This window comes from Ranitomeya imitator, chromosome 1, assembly GCF_032444005.1.
Source record: "Ranitomeya imitator isolate aRanImi1 chromosome 1, aRanImi1.pri, whole genome shotgun sequence".
In the NCBI taxonomy this organism is placed as follows: domain Eukaryota; kingdom Metazoa; phylum Chordata; class Amphibia; order Anura; family Dendrobatidae; genus Ranitomeya; species Ranitomeya imitator.
In genome coordinates, this window is record NC_091282.1 from 1236208915 (window position 1) to 1236224253 (window position 15339).

At 44.3% G+C, this 15339-nt stretch overlaps 1 protein-coding gene across 2 annotated transcripts in view; it reads right to left on the reverse strand.

Annotated features, from left to right (window-relative positions):
- Positions 1-15339, reverse strand: part of PTPRA (protein tyrosine phosphatase receptor type A) — a 126488-nt gene that overhangs the window by 18840 nt on the left and 92309 nt on the right. For both annotated transcript variants that reach the window (XM_069745146.1, XM_069745145.1), the window contains 4 exons: positions 12265-12338; positions 7800-7936; positions 879-969; positions 414-490 (listed from right to left, as the gene is read on the reverse strand). In XM_069745146.1, the coding sequence (XP_069601247.1) occupies positions 414-490; positions 879-969; positions 7800-7936; positions 12265-12338 (379 nt within the window). The remainder of the gene's footprint in view (positions 1-413; positions 491-878; positions 970-7799; positions 7937-12264; positions 12339-15339) is intronic.

A 15339-nucleotide genomic window follows, 5' to 3' on the forward strand; every position in this document is an offset into this window, starting at 1 on the left:
TTAAAGGGCCGGTACACTGTGAAGAGGTTTAGCAAAGAGCGGGGAGTTTTCTGACTGAGACCCTCTTAAGTTGTAACACATTACAATGTAGTAAAGTGGTCATAAACATTACGTGTCTCAGTGGGGGGCGGTCTCATCTAGAGGACCGCCCCCATGATTGATGAACCCGCCCCCGAGGACCCGGCAGTGGAAGATAATCAGCGTTTCATCACATTTCTACTGTGAATCTGATGATTAGGCGCCAATTTCTAAATTCTGTAAATGTAGAGAATCCCGATACAATAATATAACGTTATCGTGAGGCGGTTTGCTGAAATTCCAGAGCATTTTCTAATTTATTTCCAGGAATTTGAGCTTTTTCTAAAAATAAATAAATAAATAAATAGATAAAAAAATCTGGAATCTGAACTTACATTGATGAAGGAGGCGTTAATGTAGTCGGAATCTGGAACTCCTTCGATGGGACTCAAGTGAAGTCTGGAATGATCATCTGCCATGAAAGATCAGAGTCGTATCTATGTGCAGCTATTAAAGGGGTCTTATGCAAAGTTTAAAAGTTAATGTCCACTCTTAAAGAGATTAAAAAAAAAATATTATTGACTTTTTTTTTTACATTTATCTTTTACAGTAGTCAGAAAAAGAGCTCCCAACTCTCCTGCATGGACATAAAATAATCGACTTCCTGCTGTCACCACTAGAGGGAGCTCACTGCATTCATTCTGCTCAGTAATAAACAGAGAATGCAGCGAGCTCCCCCTAGTGGAGACGGCCAGTATACACAGTGTTAAAGATGAAATTGATGCTTTTCGGCAGGGGGATCACAGTTAAAGCTCAGTGCACTGGCGGCAAATATTCCTTGTAGGATAATGCTTACTCACAAGGTAAGATGTTCACATATCTGTTCTTCTCCTTGTTCTCTTCCTTCGAAGCGGCTTCGCAGGTAGCTTGTATGGGACAGGCCGGCAGTGCCTGGACACAAACGTTTAAAAAGCTGGTGATACCCCACAATTATTGTCAGAAGGCCCCTAATAATGACACCAATAACCGGACCCCTGAACATTAGGTGTATGAGCAGCCTCCGTGCAGAAGAACCTCATGGAATGTACTGCCTTCTGGTGGATGTGCTTGGGTACTGCACTTTTTCAGAAAGTATAAATTTTGCCTTTTTTTATGTTCCTTTATGACATCTTGGGTTTGTGGAAGAAGTACTTGATAAAAGGTGGTACTTTTTTGCTACATATTAAATATTTTATTTGTATTATTTAAACTTTATTTTGGGATTTATTTTTAATTTTTATTCAACTGATCCTTATTATTTATAGCCATGTATGTTTGGCACTGATCATCATCATCGGGAGTTATAAAAATCCATCAAATATTTTTGATATTTATTCTTATATATAGTTACACAACTATATAACAGAAAAACGTGTAAATATAAAAAAAATGCAAAAATATTTGATATTTCCATTGGTTCCATTTCATTTTATTTTTTGTCTAGAGTTTTATTGCACGATAATAGTATAAAATAAATCCATAATATAAAACCCCTTTTTCCAGAAATTTATATATTTCATGTACTTGTGTACACAAAAATAAAGGGATTTACAGATTTTTTTTTATTAGGTTTATTCTTATATTTATTTTAAGTTTTCCTGTAATGCCATAGAGAAGCCTGCGGAGCGCGCCGTGCCCTCCCCTGCGCCGTGCCCTCCCCCACAGGCGTCCTCAGGTAGCAGTGAATGCATTGGTGGAGGACGGCGCCCCGGCCCTATCATCCACCAATGTCAGACAGCAGACGCAGCGACATCAGTTCATCACGCTGCTGATGAGACTCCGTGCACAGGAGACAGGAGCGCGACGAGTATGTGGTGTCGGTATTATTCCTGAGTACGGGATATTTATAAGTAGTTAAGAGGCTATGTGGGACGCACACTGTATATAAGGAGGCTATGTGGGGCTCATGGTGTATATAGGAGGCTATGTGGGGGCTCATACTGTATATAGGAGGCTATGTGGGGGCTCATTGTGTATATAGGAGGCTATGTGGGGGCTCATTGTGTATATAGGAGGCTATGTGGGGGCTCATACTGTATATAGGAGGCTATGTGGGGGCTCATACTGTATATAGGAGGCTATGTGGGGCTCATTGTGTATATAGGAGGCTATGTGGGGCTCATACTGTATATAGGAGGCTATGTGGGGGCTCATTGTGTATATAGGAGGCTATGTGGGGGCTCATACTGTATATAGGAGGCTATGTGGGGGCTCATACTGTATATAGGAGGCTATGTGGGGGCTCATACTGTATATAGGAGGCTATGTGGGGGCTCATACTGTATATAGGAGGCTATGTGGGGCTCATTGTGTATATAGGAGGCTATGTGGGGCTCATTGTGTATATAGGAGGCTATGTGGGGCTCATACTGTATATAGGAGGCTATGTGGGGGCTCATACTGTATATAGGAGGCTATGTGGGGGCTCATACTGTATATAGGAGGCTATGTGGGGGCTCATACTGTATATAGGAGGCTATGTGGGGGCACACACTGTATATAGGAGGCTATGTGGGGGCTCATACTGTATATATGGAGGCTATGTGGGGCTCACTGTATATATGGAGGCCATGTGGGACGCGCACTGTATATATGGAGGCTATGTGGGGGCTCACACTATATATGGAGGCTATGAGGGGCTCACACTGTATATAGGAGGCTATGTGGGCGCTCATACTGTATATAGGAGGCTATGTGGGCGCTCATACTGTATATAGGAGGCTATGTGGGGGCTCATACTGTATATAGGAGGCTATGTAATGGCTCATACTGTATATATGGAGGATATGTGGGGCACACACTGTTTATAGGAGGCTATGTGGGGGCTCATACTGTATATAGGAGGCTATGTGGGGGCTCATACTGTATATAGGAAGCTATGTAATGGCTCATACTGTATATATGGAGGATATGTGGGGCACACACTGTATATAGGAGGCTATGTGGGGGCTCATACTGTATATATGAGGCTATGTAATGGCTCATACTGTATATATGGAGGATATGTGGGGCACACACTGTATATAGGAGGCTATGTGGGGGCTCATACTGTATATAGGAGGCTATGTGGGGGCTCATACTGTATATAGGAGGCTATGCGGAGGCTCATACTGTATACAGAGAGTCTATATGGAGGCTCATACTGTATATAGGAGGCTATGTGGGGGCTCATACTGTATATAGGAGGCTATGTGGGGGCTCATACTGTATATAGGAGGCTATGTGGGGCTCATACTGTATATATGGAGGCTATGTGGGGGCTCATACTGTATATAGGAGGCTATGTGGGGGCTCATACTGTATATAGGAGGCTATGTAATGGCTCATACTGTATATATGGAGGATATGTGGGGGCACACTGTATATAGGAGGCTATGTGGGGGCTCATACTGTATATAAGAGGCTATGTGGGGGCTCAAACTATATAGGAGGCTATGTGGGAGCTCATACTGTATATAGGAGGCTATGTGGGGGCTCATACTGTATATAGGAGGCTATGTAATGGCTCATACTGTATATAGGAGGCTATGTAATGGCTCATACTGTATATAGGAGGCTATGTAATGGCTCATACTGTATATAGGAGGCTGTGGGGGCTCATACTGTATATAGGAGGCTGTGGGGGCTCACTGTATATAGGAGGCTATGTGGGAGCTCATACTGTATATAGGAGGCTATGTAATGGCTCATATTATATATATGGAGGCTATGTGGGGGCACACACTGTATATAGGAGGCTATGTGGGGGCTCAAACTGTATATAGGAGGCTGTGTGGGGGCTCGGAAGGGAAGGAGCGCCGTTTGACTTTTCAATGCAAAATTGACAGGAATTGAGATGGGACGCCATGTTGCGTTTGGAGAGCCACTGATGTGCCTAAACATTGAAGCCCCCCACAAGTGACACCATTTTGGAAAGTAGACCCCCTAAGGAACTTATCTAGAGGTGTGGTGAGCACTTTGACCCATCAAGGGCTTCACAGAAGTTTATAATGCAGAGCCGTAAAAATAAAAAAATAAAAATTTCCCTCAAAAATTATTTTTTAGCCCGCAGTTTTGTATTTTCCCAAGGGTAACAGGAGAAATTGGACCCCAAAAGTTGTTGTCCAATTTGTCCTGAGTACGCCGATACCCCATATGTTGGGGTAAACCCCTGGTTGGGCACACGGGAGAGCTCGGAAGGGAAGGAGCGCTGTTTTACTTTTTCAACGCAGAATTGGCTGGAATTGAGATCGGACGCCATGTCGTGTTTGGAGAGCCCCTGATGTGCCGAAACAGTGGAAACCCCCCAATTCTACCTGAAACCCTAATCCAAACACACTTCTAACCCTAATCCCAACGGTAACCCTAACCACACCCCTAACCCTAATCCCAACCCTATTCCCAACCGCAAATGTAATCCAAACCCTAACTTTAGCCCCAACCCTAACTGTAGCCTTAACCCTAACCCTAACCCTAGCCCTAACCCTAGCCCTAACCCTAGCCTTAACCCTAACGGGAAAATGGAAATAAATACATTTTTTTCATTTTTCCCTAACTAAGGGGGTGATGAAGGGGGGTTTGATTTACTTTTATAGCGGGTTTTTTAGCGGATTTTTATGATTGGCAGCCGTCACACACTGAAAGACACTTTTTATTGCAAAAAATATTTTTTGCATTACCACATTTTGAGAGCTATAATTTTTCCATATTTTGGTCCACAGAGTCATGTGAGGTCTTGTTTTTTGCGGGACGAGTTGACGTTTTTATTGGTAACATTTTCGGGCACGTTACATTTTTTGATCGCTTTTTATTCCGATTTTTGTGAGGCAGAATGACCAAAAACCAGCTATTCATGAATTTCTATTGGGGGAGGCGTTTATACCGTTTCGCATTTGGTAAAATTGATAAATCAGTTTTATTCTTCGGGTCAGTACGATTACAGCGTCACCTCATTTACATCATTTTTTTATGTTTTGGCGCTTTTACACGATAAAAACTATTTTATAGAAAAAATAATTATTTTTGCATCGCTTTATTCTGAGGACTATAACTTTTTTTTATTTTTTTGCTGATGATGCTGTATGGAAGCTCGTTTTTTTGCGGGACAAGATGACGCTTTCAGCGGTACCATGGTTATTTATATCCGTCTTTTTGATTGCGTTATTCCACTTTTTGTTCGCCGGTATGATAATAAAGCGTTGTTTTTTGCCTCTTTTTATTACGGTGTTTACTGAAGGGGTTAACTAGTGATATAGTTTTATAGGTTGAGTCGTTACGGACGCGGCGATACTAAATATGTGTACTTTTATTGTTTGTTTGTTTTTTATTTAGATAAAGAAATGCATTTATGGGAATATTTTTTTTTCTTTATTTAGGATTTTTTTTTTTTTTTTTTTTACACATGTGGAAATTTTTTTTGTAACTTTTTTACTTTGTCCCGGGGGGGACATCACAGATCGCTGATCTGACAGTTTGCACAGCACTCTGTCAGATCACTGATCTGACTTACAGCACTGCAGGCTTCACAGTGCCTGCTCTGGGCAGGCTCTGTGAAGCCACCTCCCTCCCTGCAGGACCCGGATGCCGCGGCCATTTTGGATTCGGGTCTGCAGCGAGGAAGGAAGGTAAGAGACCCTCGCAGCAACGTGATCACATCGCGCTGCTGCGGGGTCTCAGGGAAGCCCGCAAGCAGCCTCCTCCCTGCGCGATGCTTCCCTCTACCACCGGCACACCGCGATCACGTTTGATCGCGGTGTGCCGGGGGTTGGTGTGCCGGGGGTTAATGTGCCGGGGGCGGTCCGTGACCGCTTCTGGCACATAGTGCCGGATGTCAGCTGCGATAGGCAGCTGACACCCGGCCGCGCTCCCCCCGTGAGCGCGGCTGATCGTACTATTCCGTCCTTGGGAATTAAGGCCCACTCCACATGGACGGAATAGTACGTCCAATGACAGAAAGGGATTAAGTCTTTTTTAACCTGTTACATACGTGTCTGGGCAATATACTACGTGGCTGGGCAATATACTACGTGGCTGGGCAATATACTACGTGGCTGGGCAATATACTACGTGGCTGGGCAATATACTACGTGGCTGGGCAATATACTACGTGGCTGGGCAATATACTACGTGACTGGGCAATATACTACGTGACTGGGCAATATACTACGTGGCTGGGCAATATACTACGTGGACATGCATATTCTAGAATACACGTTGCGTTAGAATCGGGCCACCATCTAGTACTGTATATAAGAGGCTGTGTGGGGCTCATACTTTATATCGGAGGCTGTGTAGGGCTCACTCTATAGGAGCTACAATATGTAGGGGCTCATACTGTATATAGGAGGCTATGTGGGGGCTCACTGTACATAGGAGGCAGTGTAGGGCTCACTATAGGAGCTATGTGGGGGCTCATACTGTATATAGGAGCTATGTGGGGGCTCATACTGTATATAGGAGCTATGTGGGGGCTCATACTGTATATATAAAGGCTGTGTGGGGCACACTGTATATAGGAGCCTATGTGAGGGTTCATAGTATATATAGGAGGCTGTGTGAGGCTCATACTGTATATATGAGGATATGTGGGGGCTCATACTGTATATATAAAGGCTATGTTGGGGCTCATACTGAGTATAGAAGGCTATGTGGGGGCTCATACTATATAAAAAGAGGCAATGCGGGGGCTCACGCCACAGGAGGCTGTCGGGGCTCATACTTTTTTTTATAAAGGCTATGTGGGGCTCAAACTGTATATAAGAGGCTATGTGGGGGCTCATACTGTACATAGGAGGCTATGTAATGGCTCATACTGTACATAGGAGGCTGTGTGGGGGCTCATACTGTATATATAAAGGCTAAGTGGGATGCACAGTACATATAGAGGCCATGTGGGCGCTCATACTGTATATATGGAGGCTATGTAGGGCTCATGCTGTACATAGTAGGCCATGTGGAGGCTCATACTGTATATAGGAGGCTGTGGGGGCTCACTGTATATATAAAGGCTATGTGGGGGCTCATACTGTATATAGGAGGCTATGTGGGGATCATACTGTATACAGGAGGCTATTTGGCACTCAACCTTTATATATAATGCATATGTGGGGCTTACACTGTATATATGGAGACTATGTGGGAGCTCATACTATATATAGGGGGTTCATACTGTATATAGGAGGCTGTGGGGGCTCACTGTATACAGTGGGCTATGTGAGGGATCATGATTTATATAGGAGTCTATGAGAAAGCTCATACTGTATATAGGGGTCTATATTGGGGCTCAATTTATATATAGGAGTCAATGGGGGCTCTGCCAGTATATAGGGGATGTCAGAAAAAAAGAATTCTGCTCAATATTAAGTGATACAATGAACATAATTATAATTAATAGGTTAATATTGACATTGAGCAGACTTAATTTAAGCCTATTGCTTTGGTCTCCACAACAGTTATGGTCTCATGTGGCCCCTTGGGAGAATTGCCCACCCCCCGCCATAGAGCAAATTTGTCATTTTGATTTTTCACTCTCGTCTTGGCATGTAGAATTCATTATTTTTATTTTTATTTTTTTTTTTTTTTTTTTTTTTAACTTTTTAATGTCTGAATCAGGGTTGAATATATCATACAAGGGGTTAAACAATGAGCTCAGAGGCCTCCTGTGTCTGCTGACTACACCCTCCTGTGTGGGAGGAAGACAACCGGGAGGAGGGGTGAAGACGATTAAAATAATAATAGTAATAATCCCTAGTTCCCACACTCACATTGAACTCTTCCCGGAAGAGCTTGTTGTCGTCGGCCATTCTGCGGTTTATCTCCTCCTCCAGCTTCTCCACCGGCAGCGGCGGGTACTTGCGGTTGGTGCTGGGAGATCTCGCTAATAGCGGCATGCTCTGAGGTTCTGCGAGAAAACCAAAAACCATCACAAACAAAATCCTCAAACAGCACACGGTGTCCCAAAGACCTCCAGAACCGAGAGGACCCTACGTCCCAAAGACCTCCAGAACCGAGAGCACCCGGCGTCCCAAAGACCTCCAGAACCGAGAGCACATGGCGTACCAAAGACCTCCAGAACAGAGAGCACACGGTGTCCCAAAGACCTCCAGAACCGAGAGCACACGGTGTCCCAAAGACCTCCAGAACCGAGAGGACCCTACGTCCCAAAGACCTCCAGAACCGAGAGCACACGGTGTCCCAAAGACCTCCAGAACCGAGAGCACATGGCGTACCAAAGACCTCCAGAACAGAGAGCACAAGGTGTCCCAAAGACCTCCAGAACCGAGAGCACATGGCGTGCCAAAGACCTCCAGAACAGAGAGCACACGGTGTCCCAAAGACCTCCAGAACCGAGAGGACCCTGCGTGCCAAAGACCTCCAGAACCAAGAGCACCCGGTGTCCCAAAGACCAGCAGCACCGAGAGCACCCAGCGTCCCAAAGACCAGCAGAACCGAGAGGACCCCGTGTCCCAAAGACCTCCAGAACCAAGAGCAGCCGGTGTCCCAAAGACCTCCAGAACCAAGAGCACCCAGTGTCCCAAAGACCTCCAGAACCAAGGGCACCTGGCGTCCCAAAGACCTGCAGCACAGAGAGCACCCAGCGTCCCAAAGACCTGCAGAACCAAGAGCACTCAGCTTCCCAAAGACCTCCAGAACCAAAAGCACTCAGCATCCCAAAAACCTCCAGATCCGAGAGCACCCGGCGTCCCAAAGACCTGCAGCACAGAGAGTGGCGTCACAAAGACCTCCAGAACCGAGAGCACCCAGGTGCCCAAATAGCTCCAGAACCAAAAACACCCGGCGTCCCAAACATCTGTAGCACAGAGAGCACCAGACATCCTAAAGACCCCCAGAAGCCAAAGCAACCAACGTCCAAAAGACCTCCAGAACCAAGAACACCCGGCGTCCAAAAGACCTCCTGAACCGAGCACCGTCCCAAACATCTGCAGTACAGCGAGCACCCGGCGTCCAAAAGACCTCCAGAACCAAGAACACCCGGCGTCCAAAAGATCTCCAGCACAAGAAGCACGCGGCAGACCAAGGACGTGCAGCACTGAGTGCGCCCAATGTGACTCTTCAAACCAAAACAAACTACAATCCAAATAAATGAAAAAGAAGCAACACGTCACTCGTACTAATAATCAGTATAGGTGCTCGAGTAGGGTATCCAGCCCAGGAATCCAAAATCAGAAAAAACTTGGCACTCAAGAAGAATTTTGGTGTAAAGAAGAAGATCCTTTAATGTGCATCCACAAAAATATAAGTTTGAACGTTTTCGGTCCACATCCGGACCTTCATCAGAACAATTTTACTGGTATAGTAGGTAAAGCGCATATAGGGTCAGTGTGGTGAAATATGTGTATATATATATATATATATCTATCTATATGTGTGTAGGGACATATGTCTAGGGTTATACAGTCATGGCCAAAAGTATTGACACCCCTGCAATTCTGTCAGATAATACTCATTTTCTTCCTGAAAATGATTGCAAACACAAATTCTTTGGTATTATTATCTTAATTTAATTTGTCTTAAACCAAAAAACACAAAAAGAATTGTCCTAAAGCCAAATTGGATATAATTCCACACCAAACATAAATAAGGGGGTGGACAAAAGTATTGGCACTGTTCGAAAAATCATGTGATGCTTCTCTAATTAGTGTAATTAACAGCACCTGTAACTTACCTGTGGCACCTAACAGGTGTTGGCAATAACTAAATCACACTTGCAGCCAGTTGACATGGATTAAAGTTGACTCAACCTCTGTCCTGTGTCCTTGTGTGACCACATTGAGCATGGAGAAAAGAAAGAAGACCAAAGAACTGTCTGAGGACTTGAGAAACCAAATTGTGAGGAAGCATGAGCAATCTCAAGGCTACAAGTCCATCTCCAAAGACCTGAATGTTCCTGTGTCTACCGTGCGCAGTGTCATCAAGAAGTGTAAAGCCCATGGCACTGTGGCTAACCTCCCTAGATGTGGACGGAAAAGAAAAATTGACAAGAGATTTCAACGCAAGATTGTGCGGATGTTGGATAAAGAACCTCGACTAACATCCAAACAAGTTCAAGCTGCCCTGCAGTCCGAGGGTACAACAGTGTCAACCCGTACTATCCGTCGGCGTCTGAATGAAAAGGGACTGTATGGTAGGAGACCCAGGAAGACCCCACTTCTTACCCAGAGACATAAAAAAGCCAGGCTGGAGTTTGCCAAAACTTACCTGAAAAAGCCTAAAATATTCTGGAATAATGTTCTCTGGTCAGATGAGACAAAAGTAGAGCTTTTTGGGCAAAGGCATCAACATAGAGTTTACAGGAGAGAAAAAAGAGGCATTCAAAGTAAAGAACACGGTCCCTACAGTCAAACATGGCGGAGGTTCCCTGATGTTTTGGGGTTGCTTTGCTGCCTCTGGCACTGGACTGCTTGACCGTATGCAAGGCATTATGAAGTCTGAAGACTACCAACAAATTTTGCAGCATAATGTAGGGCCCAGTGCGAGAAAGCTGGGTCTCCCTCAAAGGTCATGGGTCTTTTAGCAGGACAATGACCCAAAACACACTTCAAAAAGCACTAGAAAATGGTTTGAGAGAAAGCACTGGAGACTTCTAAGGTGGCCAGCAATGAGTCCAGACCTGAATCCCATAGAACACCTGTGGAGAGACCTAAAAATGGCAGTTTGGAGAAGGCAGCCTTCAAATATCAGGGACCTGGAGCAGTTTGCCAAAGAAGAATGGTCTAAAATTCCAGCAGAACATTGTAAGAAACTCATTGATGGTTACAGGAAGCGGTTGGTCGCAGTTATTTTGGCTAAAGGTTGTACAACCAAGTTTTAGGCTGAGGGTGCCAATACTTTTGTCTGGCCCATTTTTGGAGTTTTGTGTGAAATGATCAATGTTTTGCTTTTTGCTTCATTCTCTTTTGTGTTTTTTTATTTAAGACATATTAAATGAAGATAATAACACCAAATAATTTGTGTTTGCAATCATTTTCAGGAAGAAAATGAGTATTATCTGACAGAATTGCAGGGGTGTCAATACTTTTGGCCATGACTGTATGTGTGACTAGTGATAATGTAACATCTGTCCTGAAGGCAAGTCGCACCTAGGTGTTAATAGGTACTTCCTTGGGACTAGTAGAAATTCTGTCTCCATATCCCACCAGGAGGTCTGGCTAAGGCCAAGAACAAAGGAACACTTGACACCTCTGAGGTCTTGGAGGGGAGATGCTAAATTGCGGCCTGAGGGAATCTATCCCTGAGAATCTTTCCACAAAAGAAAATAATATATTCATTGGGGGCGAAGCCGTGGCCCAATCAAACAGGCAGCAGTTATGATATTGGCCTGAGGGGCCGGTCTAGAAACCTGACCTCAGACCAAAGTTATAAATTTAGGCTGCAGACAGAGAATTGTGTTCACATGATGAGGGCAGCCTGAGAAGCTGATGTGATCCAATCTACATTCTTCCTTCCCTCAGGGATCAGAAAGCAACTACCAGTTAGATAATTTCTGTAAGTTTTCTCCTGTTTATAAATTGTATGTCTTTTTATTATCATATTTTTACACCTTTTTCTTATTGTAAGCATTAAACCTTTTGTTATTAAAGTATAAAACTTTAACAAGTTGAACCTTGAATGTTCTAAAAGAATCCATAGCCTAGAGGTGTGTGAGCCTTATGAGTGATAGACATATTTTTATTAGTATTGTTAGTTCCGGGACTCATCGCCCGTGTATTCGATGAGTGGTGGCAGCGCGTATGAGCGGGTGTGTGGCCTGGGTCGGTGTGTGATTTATGCTCCCATTACACATAGGACAGAGGTTGAATGCTGGACAGAGAGGGGAGATAGATTAACCCTTGCAGGCACAACCCCAAGTCACGTGTGAGAGCAGGCACGTGACGAATAAGTGACACCACGGAGAAGGGATCCGTGAGTCAGTGTTGGTTCAAACTGGATTATTCAACTGGCCTGGATGTAACGGGAGAACCTGTGGATGTCAGCGCACGAGGAGTACAGCGCAAGCCGCTCAGAGAGACGCCTACACACTGACCCTATACACGCTTTACCTACTATACCAGTAAAATTGTTCTGATGAAGGCCCGGATGTGGACCGAAAACTTTCAAACTTATATCTTTGTGGATGCACATTAAAGGATCTTCTTCTTTACACCAAAATTCTCCTTGAGTGCCAAGTTTATTTTCTTATTTTACAATGCAAATAAAAACACCACATACCCATGTCATCAGCTCGGCCATTTGACAGCCGGAAGGAATTGGAGTGACTCCCTGCTTGTTTGTATTTCTTAAACCTAAAAGAAAAAAAAATGCTAATCATTTGTGCCAAAAAGCTGTAGTGATATCATGAACTGATAGGGGTGCAATACACTCATTGGCCACCAGGTGGCAGGGCACACTAGTGTATATAAAACATATAACATCAAGATCAGTAATGTAATGTATGTACACAGTGACTGCACCAGCAGAATAGTGAGTGCAGCTCTGGGGTATAATACAGGATGTAACTCAGGATCAGTAATGTAATGTATGTACACAGTGACTGCACCAGCAGAATAGTGAGTGCAGCTCTGGAGTACAAAGCAGGATGTAACTCAGGATCAGTAATGTATGTACACAGTGACTGCACCAGCAGAATAGTGAGTGCAGCTCTGGAGTATAATATAGGATGTAACTCAGGATCAGTAATGTAATGTATGTACACAGTGACTGCACCAGCAGAATAGTGAGTGCAGCTCTGGAGTATAATACAGGATGTAACTCAGGATCACTAATGTAATGTATGTACACCGTGACTGCACCAGCAGAATAGTGAGTGCAGCTCTGGAGTATAATACAGGATGTAACTCAGGATCACTAATGTAATGTAAGTACACCGTGACTGCACCAGCAGAATAGTGAGTGCAGCTCTGGAGTATAATACAGGATGTAACTCAGGATCACTAATGTAATGTATGTACACAGTGATTGCACCAGCAGAATAGTGAGTGCAGCTCTGGGGTATAATACAGGATGTAACTCAGGATCAGTAATGTAATGTATGTACACAGTGACTGCACCAGCAGAATAGTGAGTGCAGCTCTGGAGAATAATACAGGATGTAACTCAGGATCAGTAATGTAATGTATGTACACCGTGACTGCACCAGCAGAATAGTGAGTGCAGCTCTGGAGTATAATACAGGATGTAACTCAGGATCAGTAGTGTAATGTATTTACACAGTGACTGCACCAGCAGAATAGTGAGTGCAGCTCTGGGGTATAATACAGGATGTAACTCAGGATCAGTAATGTAATGTATGTACACAGTGACTGCACCAGCAGAATAGTGAGTGCAGCTCTGGAGTATAATACAGGATGTAACTCAGGATCACTAATGTAATGTATGTACACCGTGACTGCACCAGCAGAATAGTGAGTGCAGCTCTGGAGTATAATACAGGATGTAACTCAGGATCACTAATGTAATGTATGTACACCGTGACTGCACCAGAATAGTGAGTGCAGCTCTGGAGTATAATACAGGATGTAACTCAGGATCACTAATGTAATGTATGTACACAGTGATTGCACCAGCAGAATAGTGAGTGCAGCTCTGGGGTATAATACAGGATGTAACTCAGGATCAGTAATGTATGTACACAGTGACTGCTCCAGCAGAATAGTGAGTGCAGCTCTGGGGTATAATACAGGATGTAACTCAGGATCAGTAATGTAATGTATGTACACAGTGACTGCACCAGCAGAATAGTGAGTGTAGCTCTGGAGTATAATACAGGATGTAACTCAGGATCAGTAATGTAATGTATGTACACACTGACTGCACCAGCAGAATAGTGAGTGTAGCTCTGGGGTATAATACAGGAGGTAACTCAGGATCAGTAATGTAATGTATGTACACAGTGACTGTACCAGCAGAATAGTGAGTGCAGCTCTGCAGTGTAATACAGGATGTAACTCAGGGTCAGTATTACAAGGTTTCTGACGCTTTGGCTTCTTGGACTATGATGTAAGCTCATGCAGACCGTGCACCTCACCGCTGTGGTCGATGGTCCCATCATTAGGGGTGTAGTGAGTGCATGCTATTCATGTTTCCACAACAGACGGCATTAGAACAACGCACAGCTTTATCGCTATAACATAATTATTCTCAGGACCGGTTGGCGGTACTCGCGTTACAGGCAGTAAAGCTCCTGAGCGTCCGCAGCTCCGACTGATGAGAAGGAAATGTAATTAGTTGGAGGATTAGATAAACATTCAGGGAGTCGGACCCCAGAGAATGGACGACGGCACACGACTCCACAACCAATCAACAGGGAGAAAGAAATAATAATCCCATCCTTTGTGAAATTAGAGGACATCTAGAAAGTCATGATGAGCAGTCTCCTGTAAAGCCAATCATCTTCATGCAGCTTACATTAATTTTCATCTAATTTAAGCTTAGCTGTCTTATCGCTCTTCATTATGGGCCAGAAATACCCCCAGACTGCTAAGGGGCCACAGTAAGAGGGGCGAGCGCTGAGCTGCTCCCTGACACACAGACATCGCTATTCCAGGAGGCAACACCATAGGGAGCTCAGTGCAGGGATTGTACAGCGCCCAATGAATCCAACAGGAGCTGTACAAATCAATGGTTCTTTGTTGTGAGCTGTCTATGGTGGCTGTATAATCTGTATGCAGTGAGCTCCCTCTAGTGGTGACTGTATAACCTGTATGTAGTGAGCTCCCCCTAGTGGTGGCTGTATAATCTGTATCTAGTGAGCTCCCTCTAGTGGTGGCTGTATAATCTGTATGTAGTGAGCTCCCTCTAGTGGTGGCTGTATAATCTGTATGCAGTGAGCTCCCCCTAGTGGTGACTGTATAATCTGTATGTAGTGAGCTCCCCCTAGTGGTGGCTGTATAATCTGTATCTAGTGAGCTCCCTCTAGTGGTGGCTGTATAATCTGTATGTAGTGAGCTCCCTCTAGTGGTGGCTGTATAATCTGTATGTAGTGAGCTCCCTCTAGTGGTGGCTGTATAATCTGTATGTAGTGAGCTCCCTCTAGTGGTGGCTGTATAATCTGTATGTAGTGCGCTCCATCTAGTGGTGGCTGTATAATGTGTATGTAGTGAGCTCCCTCTAGTGGTGGGTGTATAATCTGTATGTAGTGAGCTCCCCCTAGTGGTGACTGTATAATCAGTATGTAGTGAGCTCCCTCTAGTGGTGACTGTATAATCTGTATGTAGTGAGCTCCCCCTAGTGATGACTGTATAATCTGTATGTAGTGAGCTCCTTCTAGTGGTGGCTGTATAATCT